Here is a 19603-nt window from a genome sequence, read left to right as displayed (position 1 = left end):
AAAATCACACAATCCTGTATTTTGAAAACTCACATGATCATTCCCTATAAATACATAATGAATTTCAAGTTTTTACTTTCATATTTTCAAAACCAAAAAAAAGTGGTCTCTCTCTCTCTCTTTCTTGCTCTCTCCCTGTTTCTTTCTCCCTTTGTATTTGCAAGAACACATTCCTTTCCGTTCCTTTCTTTTATCACTCTTCAATCCTTAACTCACATGCCAAAGAAATCTTGGGTTTGTATCATTTCTTACTTCACTTGTACTGTTATTGCCATCCGGCAACTCCACTTTAAGAGTTTACTACTTGGACCGAAAGGCCATGTGTATCCCCTCTCTTCCTAGCCAAACAAATTGAAGTGAAACTCTCGTTTAAGAAGATTCGGGTTAAAGCAGAGACATGAGAGGGAATTAGATCCCATTTACTCTCTATTTCTAGTTTTACTTTTACTTTTTGTTTTAGCTGTATTTTATTGTACTCGTTTTGCAGTTTTTGGGTGTTTTCTTTGATAGGAGGCTTGGTCCCAGTGTACAGTCGGTAAAGAGTAAACAGATTCAGGCTTCGTGCATGTGAATAAAGATATTATAAATTTGTTCATCAATAATTGTTATTCAGCAGATACAACTCTTCACAAATTTTAGGGTGTGTGTGTCTGAGTGTGCACTTATGTGCATAAGAGTTTCAAATGGAGAGAGCTTTGAATTGTATTTGTGGCACTGTTGTGTTCATATGCTTCCAAAAGCTTCCCCCATCCAACTGATGTGGCCTTCTATTACTTTCCGTGAGAGCCCTGAAAACATCGGGCCTCTTAATGTTTGTTGTCAAAGAGGCTTTCTCACCTGTTTTAGTGTAGTCGTCCACTACTCCACCATGATGGCATCCTCTTCCCATTTGTGAGGCATTAAATGCTCTCTTTCTCGACTCTCGTTTGTCACTCACTCTCTTTTCTTCAATTATCATTAAATATTGTTGCTAGAATGTGAAGTGTAAGTATAAAATTACTCACTTTTTTTCTGTCTTAAATTCTTCAAAATCATCTGAGGTCTAGTGAATAGTTGAATACGGTATTCAATCGGCCGACTCACTCAGTTACCAACCTACCTTCATTGCACACCGCATAGGCACAGAGCTGCAGACATACTCTTGAGTCTAACTCCAATCCTTGACTCTTGGCTTGCATTTTGAGTCCTCATATTAGTGCAATGATATAATGCATCTATGTATTTAAGAAGTAGTTTTTGTCCATCTTCTCCTCGTCGTTTCTTATAGCTTAGCAGCTGCTTGATAACGGAGAGAGGATTTAATGCCACGAGAAGGGGTAGGGTGCTGAGGATGCACGAGACTAGATGATCGACACATTGACATTCATAGAACACCACCTGCTGAAGTTTTACAAAACAACTTCAGGGATCACAACATCATGACTGTATTGCCCTTGTATTGTTACGTATAATATTCAGTTATTTGCAAATTCCTTAGCAGGGGCCATGTTATTTACAAGTGGATTTACTTTTTCGAATTTTCCACTTGTTCCTTACTTCCTCCCTGGGTCAATGACTCTTACATTCTCCCTCCTCCCTACTCCCCCCCAGGATAACCTTATTCGTAATTCTTGTCCTCTTGTTTCCTGCAGAAGATACATTACCACTTTGTGAGTTTGTTGATTGATCATATTAACTAAATATGTTTGTGGTCAAGTTATTTAGCAAATTTCCTAGCAGGGGCCATGTTACTTATAAATGTATTTACTTTTTTTTAAAATTTTTGACTTATTCCTTACTTCCTCCCTGGGTCAATGACTCTTACATTCTCCCTACTTCCTACTCCCTGCCAGGGTAATCTTATTCTTAATTCTTGTGCTCTTGATACCTACAAAAGATACATTACCACTTTGTGGTGAGTATGTTAATTGGTTATATTAAGTAAATATGTTTGTGCTCCAGCTTCCAATAAAAAAAACACAAAAAAGAAAAAAATTCTATCCATTGTCCTTTTGAATCTAGATACTATGTCAAGGGAATATCGATCCCTTATTGAAGGGTCAATGGTCTGGTGTATCAATGCCACTCAGATATGATGCTTTGAGAATCTGGCTCCAATCGGTATCAGGATTGAGACACCTTCCATCCGTGGATCGAGATCCCTTAGATAAGAAACTTGATCCCACATATAAGAAAATTGAGGTCCACAGTACAAACACTTCGCGATCCCTAAGATATGGGGATCGTGATTACTAGGATCGAGATCCCTAAAGGAGGGGATCAAGATTCCTAATGAAGGGAAACAAGGTCCATAAAATAAAAAATCGCACCCCCCCTTGAGATCCCTCCTTCAGATCACTGGAGCTGACTTGGGAGCTGGAACTCTAGTTCAAAGGGTGGATTCTTGTAACTATGGGCTGTATAACCATTATATTACCTTTTTTATGAATATAGCTGTTCATAATCCTAATGTACTTCTGGTTGTTGGATTCTTGGTCCATGGATTAGCAATGGAGAGTATTCTGGTCTTTCAATAGATAATTTTAATGTTTTGCTTTCATAACTTACAATATCGAACACTGACTTCTGTCACAAAATTATCAGGTTTCAAGACTTGAGTTCAGAGAGATCCTCAAGTGGGGGGAAAAGCTTTTCTTCCGAACATGGATTAATAGGGTCTATATCTGACAGGCTTCATAGAGGCTTTGAACAGGGATCACAAAGGATAAAAACCATTGGCCAATCCTTTCATTTCCGAGGTTCGCAAAATTCATTGAAGCCAAGCTCAGAGTCTGAGAAAAAGGTACTTGATCCACAGGGAAAATTTCTCCAAACATGGAACAAAATATTCGTGGCAACATGTGTGCTTGCAGTATCTGTGGACCCCTTGTTCTTATACATTCCAGTCATTAGCAAGGATGCGAACTGTCTTGATTTGGATAACAAGTTGCAAACTACTGCTTGTGTGTTGCGCTTCTTCACGGACATCTTTTATGTGGTGCATATTTTCTTTCAATTTCGAACTGGATTCATTGCCCCTTCCTCTCGAGTCTTTGGAAAAGGGATTTTGGTTGAAGATTCTTTTGCAATAGCAAAACGCTACTTGGCACCATACTTTATAATTGATGTTCTTGCTGTTCTACCAATACCCCAGGTATGAGGTACAGTCAAGGTTTTAATATGTTGTTCAAGCTCATTAAATCAGTAATCTTTTGCGAATTCTATATATTTCTTTTTTACAAACACAATCTTTTTTGATGCAAACCAACTCTTCCTAATAAGAGTTTACGATCCCTTGATATTTCTACTGTTTTTACTCGTGCTTCCACCTTGGGCGAGTGAAATTATTCTTCAAACTTCTTAGCTTCCAACTGTAGTAATTGGAGCCCATACTAACTGTTGAGCGGTTTGGGGGTCGGATGAAAGTATGAATGGTAAGTGTTGACAATGCTTGAGTGACTGGATAATTGAACTTCCCAGGAGGTTATTTATCCTAGATTCGTAGTATTTTTTCTGTGCTAACATGCTTAAGTGCTCTAGTGGGTCCCTTCTTCTAGAGCATGCTAATCCTTTTTGCAATCCACATATGATGTATCACTTATGCATATGTATGCACATTCATAGATAAATGTTCATACTGCTAACTATCAGACGGAGTGGTCTTAAGAAAAAATATGATGCATTTAAGCAATAAATATTTTGTCATGTGATGATTAAATATTGACAGGATGGGTAGGTGTGTGGTTCGAATGGTTATTTTATTGAGACAGATGAGCAGTTACTTGTTTCTTTGTTATCTTCATTGCTCTAGATTTCTGTCATCTGATTTAGTTAAAAGTTCTGTGATTATGCCTTAAGGAAGTGGAGTATCTCAGAAAAGGAATTAAAGAATGGCACTAAGTACTCTCCATAATATATAGCCTTATGCTGGAAAGCAGTACTATCTATAATTTGTCTTGTACTTCTGTTTCGTGAAATTCGATCCTTAATGTCCCAAATCCTTTTATGAATGTCTAACGATTTCATCCATAAGGCTTCTCATCTACATTTTTTATCCATGAAAATCAGAGATGCTCGACTGTTTTATGCAGCATTTCTGAAATGACCTAAAATTAGTGCATTTCTTATCTTTTTCTCGGAACAGTTTCCCTTCAATTATTCCAAAGTATTTTCTTTGTATCCTTTTTAATTTTCCTCAACAGTAATCTAAGGGAAAGTATACAAAGAGACCATTTACTTTTTGTTATGAGGAGGTCACAATTATTCTTGTTTGCCATATTTCAAATCGGATGGTTGGAAGAGTGTCATTAACTAGACTCAAAAGTTCAAAATAAATTTCCTTGAACTTTGTGACACATCCCAAGTCATCCAATTTATCATCTAATGGCTACAAGTAGTTGCGACCTCCTTGAAATAAAGATAAATGGTCTCATAGTATACAATCCCTTTATATAATTGGGCTAATTTTACTAGTCCTTTGTAGCCTCTTTGCTGCTGTTTTTGTTATATGTAAACTTCGGCATTTAGTTATTCTCTTGTTAATATTTTATTTTGAATCTTTTAGCGACTATTGGTACTAACTTCTCTTAACTTAATGTTATGTCCAGGTTGTTATCTTGCTTATTATACCCAAATTGAGTGGTGCCGTTCCACTGAATACCAAAAACCTGCTGCGGTTTGTTATTCTATTCCAGTATATACCTAGAGTCATTCGAATAGTTCCCCTGTACAAAGAGGTTATAAAGGCCTCTGGCCTGATAACTGAAACGGCATGGGCTGGAGCTGCTTTCAATCTATTTCTGTACATGCTTGCAAGCCATGTAAGTAATTTATTGTACAATGTGCAAAGAGTGCAGATTGTTTCCTGTTAGTTCAAATGAGATTCATCCCATTGAAAGATAGAATTGCTCTGCCTCCATAGGACATCATGGGATGTTTTTTTTTTATTTTCCTATGGTTTTTAGTTTCCCATTTGCTTTAAATGTAATACTTATATTTTTGAAATTCTATTACCTTGTGAGTTGTTTTAGTTTATTTCATGCATTCTTTTTCTGTTAATTTTGAAAGATTTTCTAACACCAATTAACTGTTAATGTGTATCATCAATTAAAAATATTCATGATTGTGCTGAGTTTTAGTTCGTCTGTGTTGCATACATAGGTGTAGCAAAACCATTTTCTTTGGGATGTAGTTTCTATAGGGCCTAATCCTTACGAAAAAAAAGGTAAAGCCTCACCTTGAAATATCATCCAGAAAATACTTTGAGCATGGGAAATCTCTTTGATGTCTCTAAAATCAATTTCCTCGATTGATTATGAAATTTGCAGCTCAAAAAATGGTAGATATCTTGTGGATCTGTAAACACTTATTTTTAAGGTGAAATGGGCAGTTTAAATAACGTGTTACAATATTAGGCAATTTTAAGGGCTTGAAATCCTTTTTTTTTTCACAACCACAATGGTCAATGCTGAGATGATTTATTCGTAGGTTTTTTGGTGCCAGAACTGCAATTTTCAGTGAGTTTTGAGGTGAGGCTTTACTTATTTGATAGGGCTGCTGCTCTATCAAAACATTTTCCTTTATTTTTGGAAACTATTAAGAATATATCACTAATATAGAGTCCATAAAAAAAAAAATATCACTGATATAGAGTTTACAATTTCCTCACTTATAGTCATATTGGGCAACCCACAAACATGGTATTTTGTACACAAAAGAATATTGTAAAAAACATGGGTATATTGCAGCCCACAAGACAGGTGCTCAAACCCCATGAGACCAAAAAACAAAGGAACCCACAAATTAGGTGCTTTTTTTTTCTTGGGTAAGTCAGTATGGGAGAAGGCCCCCTACCATTTTTTCATTAATATAAATTGAGGGACAAACAACTCATTACATTACAACCCTACAATAGGGCAATTGCGCTAAGTCATGTAGTAAAACATGAAAATAAAGTTCGGCGGTCGACAATGCTAAATTGTAGCTCCAAAACTAAAAGAGACTTTCTTAGCAAGCGCATAGTCTACCATGTTAGCCTCACGAAAAATATGGAAAATTGACCAGATACGAGTGGAGAGTATGCTCCGACAATTAGCTGCAACCGTATGTAACCTCCATGGGGCACGATAACGATCATGAATGACATCTACAAGTAAGGATGAATCGCTTTCAATTTGCAGAGGAAAGCAATCCCTCTGGATACTAGATGAATTCCTTCTTCAAGGGCAAGAAAATCTGCATAATTGTTAGAGGCAATACCAAAGGGCTTAGCAAAAACAACAACAACAAAGGAACAAATGGAAGCCCACAAATTAGGTGCTCAGCCTCAAAAAATAATGAAAAAGGTTGTAGCCCACATGCTGGGGGCTCAAACTTCATTAACAAAGGAACAAATGGAAGCCCACTATCGGGTGCTTAGAAACTCAAAACGTTGGCATGCAGAAGAGAGAGGAGAGTGGAGACGAGGTTTGAGGAGAGAGGGAAGAGGCTAGGACTAGAGAGAGACAGAGAGTAAAGAGGAAAGGCCTAAGGTAGTGGTGATATGGAGAGAAGGCAGAGAGAGAAGATGAGGTTTAAGAGTTAGAAGAGGAAGGTAATCGTTTTGAAGGGAGAGAGAGAGATGGACAAAGTGGGAGGTGAGTAAGAGGTGTGTGGGGGAGTAATTTGTGCAAGCAACAAACTGAAACAATGTAAAGTATGTGCTAGTGAGATAGTACAGTGAGTGCATAGTGGAGGCAAGAAGATAGAGAGAAATGGGGGGAGATAATAGAGAGCATTATACAGTCCAAAAAACTAAAACTCAAAACTAAAGCCGCAAACAATACAAGGCTCCATGGAATTGGTGGAACAACAGTAGCAAGAACACCCTCCTAAGCTAGAGCATCTACCGCTACATTGGCTTCTAGTTAGATTGATGAAAGCCAACTTGTAAAGGCCTGAAGGTGGCAAACCCGGTCAACAATGTGAGTGAAATGCCAAGGATGTTGATGCTTTCTTTGTGCCCATAGGATGACATTTCGAGAGTCCCCCATGGTGACAAGGCTTTTCCCCAAGAACGGTTAAACCCTTTGAGACCTTCCAAAAGCTCATTTTCCGGTGCCCAGGTGGAGTCGCCTGTGCCGATAGGTCCATAGAAAGAGGACAAGATATTGGCTTTTGAGTCCTAGAAAGTTCCCCAAAAGCCACAAGGTCTGGGGTCACCTAAGGAGTGTCAATTTAGTTTTATTGTGCCCTGGCATGGGGGAACCACACTGAAGACAGAGGATGTCTAGGACGTTTGTGTGAGATTTTCTCCTAAAGAATCAAAGAATCAAACTTTGTGAAGTGCTTGAGGAGCTTATGATTAGAAGCCCAAATAGATAGCAAGGTTGCAAGACCAGTCCAAAATGTAGGACATGGGCTTCTATTGTCCATTAAAAATCCTAGAGTTTCTCTCCCTCCAAATCTTTCAATGGGTTGTAAAAAGAATGCCTCTCCAAAGGAAGAGACCAGCATTGGGGTTGGGGAGGGGGGAGGGGAGAAGAAGGCAGAGAAAAGTTGTTGTTGATTTGGGCATAACCCATTGCCAATTGAAGCCCTTCAAATGGGATGCTCAAGGTGTGACAACGAAGGAACGGTGGATGCATAGATGGCTTTGTGATTCCTTTGCTTTGGGATACATGCAACAACAATTTGCAAGTGGCAAACCTCTCCTTTGAAGATGGTCTACTGTAAGCTTGCGATTGCAGATCACTAGCGAATCAAAAGTTTGGATTCTTGGAGGTATGGGAGTGATCTGGTCTTTGGTTAGAGGAGAAGGGTTTGTAAGAACATGCAATATGGCTTTATAGAAGAAGATACAATGAAGACTCTAGAGTGGGAAGGGGTGGTTGGAAGTATTGGTGAAGGAGTTCAGCAAAAGGCTGTGGAGACTAGAAGGTCTTCAGTTTTTAGTGCTGGAGGGTGGTTTTCTAAAGGTTGGGTTCCACACCAAGGGTTGATGGGAAGGTTCAAAACAATCAAATTCTATGGCAAGAGGAAAGAGGTCTGGAAAGAGTTTGGCCCTTAGTTACTGGGATCTTCTAAGGAGGGGTCGCTTCTGCTCCTGGATCTTTAATCTAGCTATCTGAAACATGGGATCTCTATTTTGGCAATTGCTTGATATTAAGGATGATCCAGGAATTAGAGGTCTCTACCCTATGTTAATGGGACCCAAATCCCTTCCAAAAATTTCATGGGTAAGTAGAACCACGGTTCCATTATCCTGGAATCAAGTATCCTATGTTTTGGGTACGAGTTGGACGACACATTTTTTTGTTCATATACAATGGAGTGTAGATCTCCTTTTTTTTATGACCTACAAACTTTCTAAATGCCATGATTTCCTATATATTTTACTGTTCAAAACTTTACGTACCTGATGAATTGTGACGTGTGGCTAGTTTCAAAGAAATTCAACAAGTGAGGGAAAGGAGGGAGAAGAAATTGGGATGAGATATAAAGGATGGTCGAGAGAATTTGTACTTGACATTGTTGAGGGGGAGATAGACCACAATATTCCTCTAAGGAATTTGAAGTGAATAAGAGTCCATAAATAAAAGTCTGCAATGCCTTCACCAGTTGATGAGAGAGCTAGAGGGAGAGAGAGAAAGATAGAGATTGCTGAGGGCACAAAGGTCCATTCGTGCCCAAAGATTTATTAGGTACTACGCCATATTGGTATTTTAGTAACATTACTCATTTGTGAAATCTTGCTCCATTGATAACAAATGGTCCAAGAGACTTTCAGTAACATGATTCTTAGGTTTGTGAATTTGGAAAAAGTTAAAAATATTGTTGAATGGAACTTGCTCCCAGGCTACAATACAATGTATAATTGAACTTTTGGAACCTTGATTCTAACACGCAAAACGCGCTCCCATCCTATAAGGGATCCGCTCCTTTGTAAATATGGAATTCAATCCTTAGAAGGCAGGGATCTCGATTCCTACATTTGCTCATGTATGGAGCTCATTTCCTCGATCAAGGAACTTCGCAGCTTCCTTGCTCTGTTCTTCCACTCTCTATCCCTGAGTTTTTTTTCGCTCCCTCCCTCCCTGGGTAACTATGGTTTGGCCACAAGTTCGTAATAGGTCGCTTCCCAATTCAGGTGTCAGACCATAGAGCAATCCTATTCCCTTCTCTTAGTTAACCTTAAACCTAACAAAGGATAAAAACCATTAGCATGAGGAAAAGGTCCTTTTATAGATACCAGAGGACTGATTGCTTGGCCTTCTAAGAGGGAACCAGTCTACGGCATTCATGCCATATTTGTGAAGAGAGACCTCAAAGGTCCTTTTATAGTTACCAGAGGACTGATTGCTTGGCCTTCTGAGAGGGACCCAGTCTATGGCATTCATGCCATATTTGTGAAGAGAGACCTTAAACCACAAGAAGTCATGGTTAGTGGCATACCACCACCACCATTTTCCTAAGAGAGCAAGGTTCGTATGTTTGAGGTTCTGTAGTCCTAACCCACCAAGGTGTTTCGGAGTACACATGTGGTCCCAGGCCACCATGTGGATCTTTGTATTGGATCTATCTTCCGACCACATGAATGATTTCATGAGTTTTTCTAAGGAGTTGACCACACTAGAAGGCATTAGAAAGAGGGACATGTAATAGATGGGCAGGTTGGAGAGATAGGTTTTGATAAGGATCCAACCTCCCATGAAAATTTTCGATAACCGGGTCCCAAAGGGCCCTGCTAGGTTTACCAACACAATGGGGGAGAGTAAGGTATTTCTTGGGAGGTTGTTAGTGGCATATACCAGCTTGGGCACAAGGGCAGAGAGGGTATCAACAGGAACTGGTTTGCCTATAAGCTTGGATTTTGCCATTTTAGTAATCATACTAGTGGCTACATCAAAGCATCTCCAAAACAACCAATGTCTGTTCACCTCCTCTTCAGAGGTGTTGCAGAAGACTAGGGTATCATTAGCGCATATTGTAGATTAGAGATAGTATTGCCTGACCTTGCCGTTTGAAACCATACAGATGTCCATTATTACAAAGCATTTTGTTAGAACCCGTGGATCTGATTATTATTCATAGAATGGGGGATAATCCCTTTTATACAACACAACCAATTACCATGCCAAGAGTTTCCCTGGGGTACATTATAGAAATACCTCTCGAGAAAGATATAAGATATATATTTACATGGTATATACTTCAATTACCCATACATGCATCTTTCAATAACCCTCATAAACTGAAGTTCTTAGGGACATGTGTGACAACTTACAAAGTGATGATTTCCTTGTACTTCAACTGATCCATGGCCCATTTGGCGGAAAAAGTGGGGAACTATGTGCTCCATTCAGTCCACAATCTGCGGATTATGTGGCCTGCTTTGAATTAGGTAAAGATCCTCCCCATTGATGGCTTCACTTGTGGCAGTGTCGTCCCACACCACATTGAGCACAAGTAGATCCCCTGCTATATTGCTTCCATACCACAATATTGTGGGAATACCAAACAAGCCTTTAGCTAATTGTAATTAATTGACAGCTCATCCTTTGAAGGAGCATAACAAAGCTGCACGAGTTCACTTGCTCGTCTCTGTTAGGAAACACCGGATTTGAGGCAATCTTAGTTGCACTGATGTTGTCCTTTTGGCATGTCAATATCACCTATAAACATCTGTAGCATATTTAGACTTTGCATCTGAGAACAGCTCCATATCGGTACCTAATCATCTAACTGACCTGAACACAAATCACCACCTTTTGTGTAAAAGGTGATTCCTCAATGTTCTGTTGAAACATCGATGTTACTCAATACTCTTGACTTTATTTGGTTCTTCGAACTATGTTTGTTTCCCGTCCTTTAAGATAGTTTCGTCTGGGAATCTTAGTACTTGGTGGTGCCCTTAGTTGGAAGTACAGCACTAACTGCGTCGTCGCCAATCCATTAATTATATGTTCATTTAATTTTATTTTCATTACTTGGCACAGAAGTTTGGAGTCTTTTTCTTTTTTTCAATTCATGTGGATATTATTGAAAATTTCTTGTCTATCAGATACTTGGAGCATTTTGGTATTTACTTGCAATTGAAAGGCTAGATGCTTGCTGGAGAAAGGAGTGTGCACCAAAAGGATGCCTGTCATCTATATATTGTGGAACAGAACAACCAACTCAAAATACCTCATTCCTGAATGCTATGTGCCCCATGTCACTTGAATCTACGGGGGGTTTTGACTTCGGGATATACAGCCCAGCTCTTAGCTCTGCTATTGTCAAATCTAGAGATTTTCCTCAGAAAATCTTCTACTGCTTTTGGTGGGGTCTTCGAAATCTTAGGTACGGCTTTGTATGGCATTTCCACTCACATCTAAAAATTTGATTATATTCCTTTCTCTTCATCTCCATTATTCATGTGACTTTAATTGAATACTTGGTTCACTATCCTCAAATTTCTGGTGTTTGCCACTATCACTACCATTTATTCTTGCTTCGTAAAGTGCACAAATGGATTCATTTATTAAAACTTTTTACATGCCTCACAAAAAATCATGCAAAAGTTATATTCTATGAGATGGAAATTGGCTCCCATGCAGAAATGTTACTGTTGTTTGCATATGTTACACATGACTTCTATATGGACTCATTGACATCATATATCTATTTTATCTACTAGACTTTATTATAATATTAGATTGACAAGCAGTTCAAGTGCATGTATTTTACGGAGATGGTCAAATTATGCAAGCATATCTCGGGTCATTTGCACTAGATAAATTATCCTTCTCAGTCTTACATGTTCTCTTTGTTTGTTATGTCAAGGAAACTGGTTCTCTAATTTGAACATTCTATCAAGGTTCTGATGGCATTAAATATCAGATGTATCAGCCAATGTGCTTGCTACTAATTACAATTTGCTACATCTTTTATGCTAATATATAAATTCTGCTTTTTTTTGCAGTTCTCTTGGCCAAAATTTAGCAACCAGCACTTACGTCTGGGAGATTGCATTTGCTGTTTTAATTGCCATAATGGGCTTGGTGTTATTTGCTCTTCTAATTGGCAATATGCAGGTTATTTACTATATCTACTCAGCCTTAATTCTTTTGAACATGGATTTGTGTTTGACTGTTGGATGTGTGCCCTTGGGTGTACATCAGTATATACTTATATCCTTTTTAGTAATTGTCAGGATATCCATATCTTTAATTTCAATGCAATTCCACGTATTAGAACTGGAACGATTTGTAAGGATGAGTGCTGCAAAGATCACTTAATTAATATGAACAGTCAAGAGCATATTTGAATAGTTTTATGTGGCTATTGTTCCTCTTGGCAGGCCTAAAGTTCTAGTGGGTCATGACTCCCTAAGGGCTTGATTAAGACACTATGAAGGGCACCGGATTGCCACCCTAGAATTAGGCCTAGGGATCTAAAAGTGGATTCTATGCAAAGATATCAATCTAAGACTAAAATAATAAATTGAGGGAGATGGATGTGAGTCCAACTAAAATCAAGTCTACAAAGAACTCTAGAAGAGAGTTTGCAAACACAGGCTCCTAAGTGTTGATCTACCCAAATATTTCTACCTTTTTCCAAAATAAGAGCCTAAGTAAAACCTACTGTGCTTTCCCCCAACATTTTAGAAAGAACAATCCTTGGTTAACTGGCCCTAAAACAAACAAATCCCTCAAATTAGGGAATGTCGGTTTTCGTAATTATAGGCTAGCGATGCCACAAAGTCAACCTGAACCAATTGATAAAATGATCAGCCTTCTTATGCAAGAAAATCAGTGAAAACTCGTATTAAGCTTGTGCAAGAGCATTCAAATGTAACGGTGAGTAAATATGGAATTAATGTCACTAAAAAACGTAGGCATGTTGAAAGATCAAAATGAACTCTCTCAAAATACAAAATCGACCCAATGCCACAATGGTCATTGTAGCAAAATGCAAGGCTGCCTGAAAAAAGCAGATATGGAGACTCTTTAGAGTTTCTGAATAAAGCAGATATGGAGAAACATAACCAAGTACTTTTGGTCAAAATCAGGTTTCCTCAATGGAAATGAGATTAATACACAATAAGTTAACATGTTGAATTGGATGAGTGTTGGTAACCAATAAAAGCAAATACTGCTGTCCTGAAAGACATATTTGAAGCATTATTCTTAAACACTTCCTGTTAACCTCTGGATGGGAAAAAGGATCATGGAAGATTCAGATTTCTTGTCATGGAGTATTGCTAAATACCTCAGATGAAGGATTATATATCTGTCTAGAAGTTGAAGCATTTCTCGGAGAGCAGATCTCCATAGGAAGCTAGCAAAACAGAAGAGGGTTGAAGTAGATGGAGTGGGGTCCATATCAATAGGGGTTATGTTCACTCCAGTTTGTACAGAAGCACAAAGGGGTGTTTAATGTTGTTAACTGTGTGAGCTACCCAACATAAATGATGCTACAGATGGTGAAACCATCATTTACCTGGCATATCGTGATTAACTGAAGGTTGGGTATATGAACCCTGTATGCCATACTCAAATCTCATATGTATTTATCTCGAGCATTTAAGTCAAACAATTCCCTAAAAATGAAATCTGAATTCTCATATGTTTTATAAGCAACCACACATATAGAATTAAGATTGGATAATCTAGTTGCACTGGTTGGTGAGGTCAAATGGAATTACATGCAAAGGTTGAGAAACAAAGAAAGGGCAGAGACAAATTACTGAGAGGAACCATAATGTCGAGGTGTTGTTGCTCTTAAAAAAGGAAGGCATCTCTCAAGAGATTCCTAAGAGGTCTGGAAAGAGACCCTAGGCATCTCTAGTAAAGCGCAATGCATGAAGAGCTGATCCACAGACTCTTCTGCCTCTCAACACGTGTAGCACCTATTAAGAATTGTAGTCCCATGTTGTAGATGATCAATCATTTAGTACCTGATCTTGAACTTCCGAAGGGGTCTCTAGGAGGATTTGTAACGCTCCATGACAATCTGGGTAATTGTATTGTCCTAGAGCACTGCATAAAAGGAAGAAACAAGGAAGAAATCCAAACTAGCTGGGGCTCCCAGCATCTTGTCATATCCACGAAACAAAACAGATACCTATTCCAATTCTATATTTAAATTTTATTCTGATAAAGACCTACCCCAAAGATATTAGGAGCTGGCATAGAACCTCTATCTCTGTCCCTGACATTCTCTCTATGAACCTATGACAACAGACCACTTCCATCCCTGCCCCCAACCTCCCCCCCATCCACATACATGCACACACACACACATCAACCCACCTCACACACATAAACATTGCCACTCAATTCATTCCTAGCCAAGGCCTCTTGGTCGGCCACTTTAGATGCAATACTCACAAGTCTAGTCCATAGAGAAGACTGGCCACACAATGCATCAAACCCTTTACCTGATCTCTCTGGGAAAATATGACTTCAATGGAAGATATCTCACTCTATATCCCAGACAACCGAGGCGATTAACCCAAAGTCCTCTCCCATTCTTATCAGCTGATTGTGTCTCCAAATAAACAACTCAATAACTTACTGGACAGAGTCTATTGGTAATCAAGAAGTTCGATGGTCTAAGGAGGCTGCCCACATTGCACTTGGACGATGGATCTCCTTAGCATTTCTCTGAGTGGGGGATGTGCATGTCATAACTTGTGGTAGGGAATTTATGTTTACCTGGCCCCTGCCAATGTATGTGTCACCTTAGCATCTCCTTTATTGGGAGAGTGCATGTCACTTATGCCATTTGCCCGGAGATGCTTTTTTCATCTGTCTCATCCTTCCAAACCCGATATTCTTTGTCTTTAGACATTGTCCCAATTTACCAAGTGAAGTATGCTCCCACTTCCCTGCTCTCCCTTGTGTTGACTCCCTTTGCGGCCTTCAATCTTGTTTGCCCCTCTTATATGGAACAGGGACATGTAATAGACTGGGATACTGCTCAAAGAAGACTTGGTAAGGGTTAATCTACCTCAAAATGATAGAAAATTTGGATCTTATGGGGTGTTAAGCTTCTTTCATATTCAGAATTTCAATTTACCTGGACATTATTTTAAACAAGATTGTTCAAATTACTGGGGATACCTTTTATTTAATTATGAGTGAGTTGATTACTCTATCAAAGAAATTGTGTGCTATCTTCTGGAATATCAAACCAAATATTGTAGGACTTTATTTTATCCAATAAAGATAAGGAAACCTGCATTCCAGAAAAAGGGAAATTTATCGAAAAAGCGCCCAAGAGATGAACTATTTAAAATCTCACCCACTTAGTTTGATCCAATTTCAAAAATTCCATCAAAGGACGTATAATCATGAGTTGAATAGTTGATAATTTATGTGTATTCTGATAAATTGGTGAAATATTACCAAAACCTCCAATAGCCTGTCACCCAAACATGAATCACTTTGTTGCTCCTCAAATCATTAATCTAATCTCAATACCATGTGATCCATGCCAGGTAATAAAAATGAGTTCATGTAAGTTAGGCCCTACCACACCATTGCACATGTCAAAACTGATAATCCTCAAGATAAGGTCAGGCTACTAGGTCTTTTTGAGAAAAACACATCAATCTTTTGTCCAATAGGAATCCTCTTGACTAATGTTCCTCAGTGTTTTGGTGTGATAGGCATGAGAAACTCCAAATGAGCTGCATTTCTACAGAAAATAGAATTTCTCTTCTTTAGATCTGTTCTCTCCCAGAGAATTTGCCGTAGAAACCTTTAATAACTTGTGCTGCTAAGGTTAGTGTTTGCCCCAGATCTTATATATTAGCCCCCTTGTCTGTTATTTGTTACTTTACCCATTACACCTCAACATTTGTGGTACTTTCCATTTTGCTACATATGAATATTTTGATGGTTTTTCATTATGTGTGTCGCTATTTTCTGATCAAGATTTTGTGCCTCTGCTTCAGACATATTTGCAGTCCACTACTGTAAGATTGGAAGAAATGAGGGTAAAACGGCGAGACGCGGAGCAATGGATGTCCCATCGAATGCTCCCTGAAAGCTTAAGGGAACGTATCAGGACATATGAACAATATAAATGGTTGGAAAACAGAGGGGTGGAAGAAGATGTTTTGATTCGTAATCTTCCAAAGGATCTTAGAAGGGACATAAAGAGACATCTTTGCTTGGGTTTACTTAAGAGAGTGAGTGGTTTCTCCCCTTTGATTTCTGTTTTAGCTATTTATCATATACTTTCATGTACAACGTACTCCATGTCGTTTGAGACAATGGAAATTGCTCTCTTTGCTTAACTAACCACTTTCTAATGTTGTCTTAAATTCAATTTTCCTGCCAAGTGTTAAAAATCTCATTAAGAAGAGCTTCAATCTTCCCTTTTCAACCTCAAAGCATGGTACTAATTTGCAATTTTCTTATGGGGTAGTACAAACCAAGGTTTCAAGATAGGATTCAGATATGAGGCTTCACAACAATGGCTTTCATGTATCTATATTGTTTTAAAATAAACAGCAGGGATTGTTATTACTGATGTTACGAATATGTCAAAAATACCAACCTCGATGGTGGGCCCTTTGACGTGACATATCTATACATCATTTAGATGAAGGGGGAGGTCAGCTTTTATGGGATATTGAAGTATTTTTATAGTGAGATTTCAACAAAAAAGGTTAACAAGAAGTGCCTATATTTTCAAAGTGTCATACGTGAGTGTCGTGACTTTAGTGTGTTTTTTTTTTTGGGTAAGTCAAAGGGTATGTCAGTGGGGATTCGGGCCCCTACCTTTTAGTGAGAATGAAAGGGTAAGTCGGTAGGGATTTGGGCCCCTACCCTTTGGTGAGAATGGAGGCAGATACTTCATCATAGGGCTCGTTGGTACTACCACCAAGGCCTCAGGCCATTCTCATGTCTTTAGTGTGTTGACACATGCCAAAAGCCATACACGCACATTTCCATGTTACATAGGTTATTTTGTTTGTTGTGGCAAATCAAGGACACCTAAGTTCACTTTTTTTTTTTTCTTGCTATTTACTTTCAGAAATTTACTGATTGTGGAATTTATTTGTCTATAAATGTTTTGTATTATTTCAGTCCAATGGCTGAAGTACAATAGCATATCATGGCTCTTCAAGTTGCTCATTCTTTTTAAATCTACCGATCACGACCAATGTTATTATTTTAAATTAAGATAACGAATTTTAGCATGCTTTTGAGGTTCTACAGAAGACGTTTTGATACAACTGACATGCTTATGCAGGTTCCTATGTTTGGGACCATGGATGACCAGTTGCTCGATGCCTTGTGTGACTGCCTGAAGCCATCTCTCTTCACCAAAGGCAGCTACATCATACGGGAGGGTGATCCAGTCGATGAGATGGTCTTCATCATGAGGGGGAGACTAGAGACCGTCACTACCAATGGAGGAAGGACTGGTTTTTTCAATTCTGATTTCCTTAAAGAAGGCGACTTCTGTGGTGAAGAGCTTCTCACTTGGGCCTTGGACCCTAATTCATCATCTAATCTCCCTTCCTCAACAAGAACTGTAAAGGCCCTTTCAGAGGTTGAGGCCTTTGCTCTCATGGCCGACGACTTGAAGTTTGTGGCCACTCAGTTTAGAAGGCTTCATAGCAAGCAGCTTCGCCATACTTTCAGGTTCTATTCTCCACAATGGAGGACTTGGGCTGCTTGTTTCGTTCAAGCTGCATGGAGAAGGCATTGTAGAAAGAAGATTGAGGAGTCATTGCATAAAGAGGAGGATAGGTTAATGAGAGCTGCGATGGCGAGGGATGGTTCGACCATGTCCCCAAGCCTTGGGGCTGCTGTTTATGTGTCGAGGTTTGCTGCGATTGCACTTCGGAACGCGAGGCTGGGGCGCAGGAGGGTGCCAGATAGGACCCCGCTGGTGAGGCTACAAAAGCCTGCTGAACCAGATTTTGGTTCGGATGCTGATAGTTAGCATGCGTGCAAAGTCTCTTTCCGGTTGGTGTGGTTTTGGTTGGGGTACAAGCTCCGAGATAACAACCTCGATCCCTCATTTAAACAGAGACCCAATGCAAAAAGAAGGGCCACGGATCTCTAACTTCAGTCTTCCCTTTCAGTGTGTTAGTTCTGGTTATGTAAAAAATCGCATGGAACAGTCTTAATTATTGTCGTGTATAGTAGGAAGTACAGACCATGATAGAGCATGTTTGCTCTGGCAATTGCTAAAGAAAAATTAGTTTCCTGGTAAGTGAGAACATGGATGCTAATGTATGAGGCTTTTTCGGGGCTGGGTTGGAACTCGTCTATCCTCGTTTCTGGACGAAACTTGGGATACTGAAGCTCTATTTTACTGTGAGTATGATACTAGTTAAAAATGTTATTTGGTGTTGTTAACTGTTCCGGTGGCTAATCTGATCGAGAGGGCTAATAAGTTGCGACCTTTAAAAAGATACATCTACAAACTGTTGGTGGTTGAGACAATACCCAACCCCTTTCATTTATTTTCCCATCAAATTCTTTTCAATTGCCCATGTTGTAAAATTATCAACCGGTAATTCAAAAAAGAGAGTTAAAGTGTATCTTTATTTTTTTATTTTTTATACATCGGATTAAGCTCAAACTTGCTATGTGAATACATCTCAACCCTGTTGACTTATTAAAATATTAAAAATACTTGAAAAATTTAAAATTATCAAAATACCTTTAAATAGAATGGGGGTTTAAGCTATTTTTTAATATTTTTATAGGTGTATGATGTTGGAAAGTGTAGAGATACTAAATATGAGCTTAATCCAATAAATAGAAAAGGTGATAAAATTGAAGGGTGTGGTTTAAATAAGGTTGCAACTTTAAACAATCCAATTAAGATGCACCCCCAAATTTTATCTTGACATGTACTTTTGGTGTAAAAAATTCTTAGGAATATTTGAAAATCTATTTTTATATTTAATTATAAAATCTTAAACTCAAAATATGCTTATGGCCAAATATTTGAATGTAATTTGCATGGTCTATGACCAAGGATTTATCATGGTATTAAAGCATTAGCTAAATTGACATAAAAACAAACATGTTTCAAATATGACATGCTCAATTTCTTCAAAGCAATAATATTAAGTCACTTTAAATTATAGTAAATAAAATTGCAAGAAACCCAATGGGAAGCTAATGATCGAACCTTTTGTCCCGGATCATCAATTGTAGCTTTTAGGGACTTAACGTTATCCCATAGATGAAAGCACATATTATTTGAAATTCTCACGGGGTTTACTTCACTAAACCATAGGAAGCATGCAAATACTTTTTCACCACTTAGATAGGTTCAAAATGAGAGAAAAAAGTTGAATATTAAATATCAAAATTATCGAGAGAAATGGAGATTAATTGGCTTTGACAATAAGCACATATGTGTCCATGGTGTATTTTAGCATAAGGCAATTTCTTAAGCAATTAAGCTTGCACAATTTTCTACATGAAACCTTAGAGACGGTAAATACTTATTGATCTATAAATTATAATCACTCAAAAAATCAGATGGTGAAATGGTGGAAGAAAAGTTGTCTAGAAGATGGGATATCAATTTAGACTATGCAAATTGAAAGCAAATATGGATATAGTTCAATTTGGACATGGAAGATCATAAAAACTTAAGATAATATCATGAAAGA

The 19603-nt window shown here is 38.4% G+C and overlaps 1 protein-coding gene across 4 annotated transcripts in view; it reads left to right on the top strand.

Moving 5' to 3' along the window:
• Positions 1-18329, top strand: part of CNGC1 (cyclic nucleotide gated channel 1) — a 34012-nt gene extending 15683 nt beyond the window's left edge. For all 4 annotated transcript variants that reach the window (XM_011624644.3, XM_088864325.1, XM_011624645.3 and 1 more), the window contains 6 exons: positions 2584-3133; positions 4587-4799; positions 11021-11301; positions 11924-12035; positions 15905-16141; positions 17212-18329. In XM_011624644.3, the coding sequence (XP_011622946.1) occupies positions 2584-3133; positions 4587-4799; positions 11021-11301; positions 11924-12035; positions 15905-16141; positions 17212-17910 (2092 nt within the window). In that variant the 3' untranslated portion in view covers positions 17911-18329. The remainder of the gene's footprint in view (positions 1-2583; positions 3134-4586; positions 4800-11020; positions 11302-11923; positions 12036-15904; positions 16142-17211) is intronic.
• Positions 18330-19603: the final 1274 nt, after the last annotated feature.

This window comes from Amborella trichopoda, chromosome 1, assembly GCF_054954075.1.
Source record: "Amborella trichopoda isolate Santa Cruz 75 chromosome 1, AtrichopodaSantaCruz75HAP2 v2.0, whole genome shotgun sequence".
Taxonomy (NCBI): Eukaryota; Viridiplantae; Streptophyta; class Magnoliopsida; order Amborellales; family Amborellaceae; genus Amborella; species Amborella trichopoda.
Note: the sequence above shows the minus strand (reverse complement) of the source record. Positions and strands in the feature narration are given on the sequence as shown.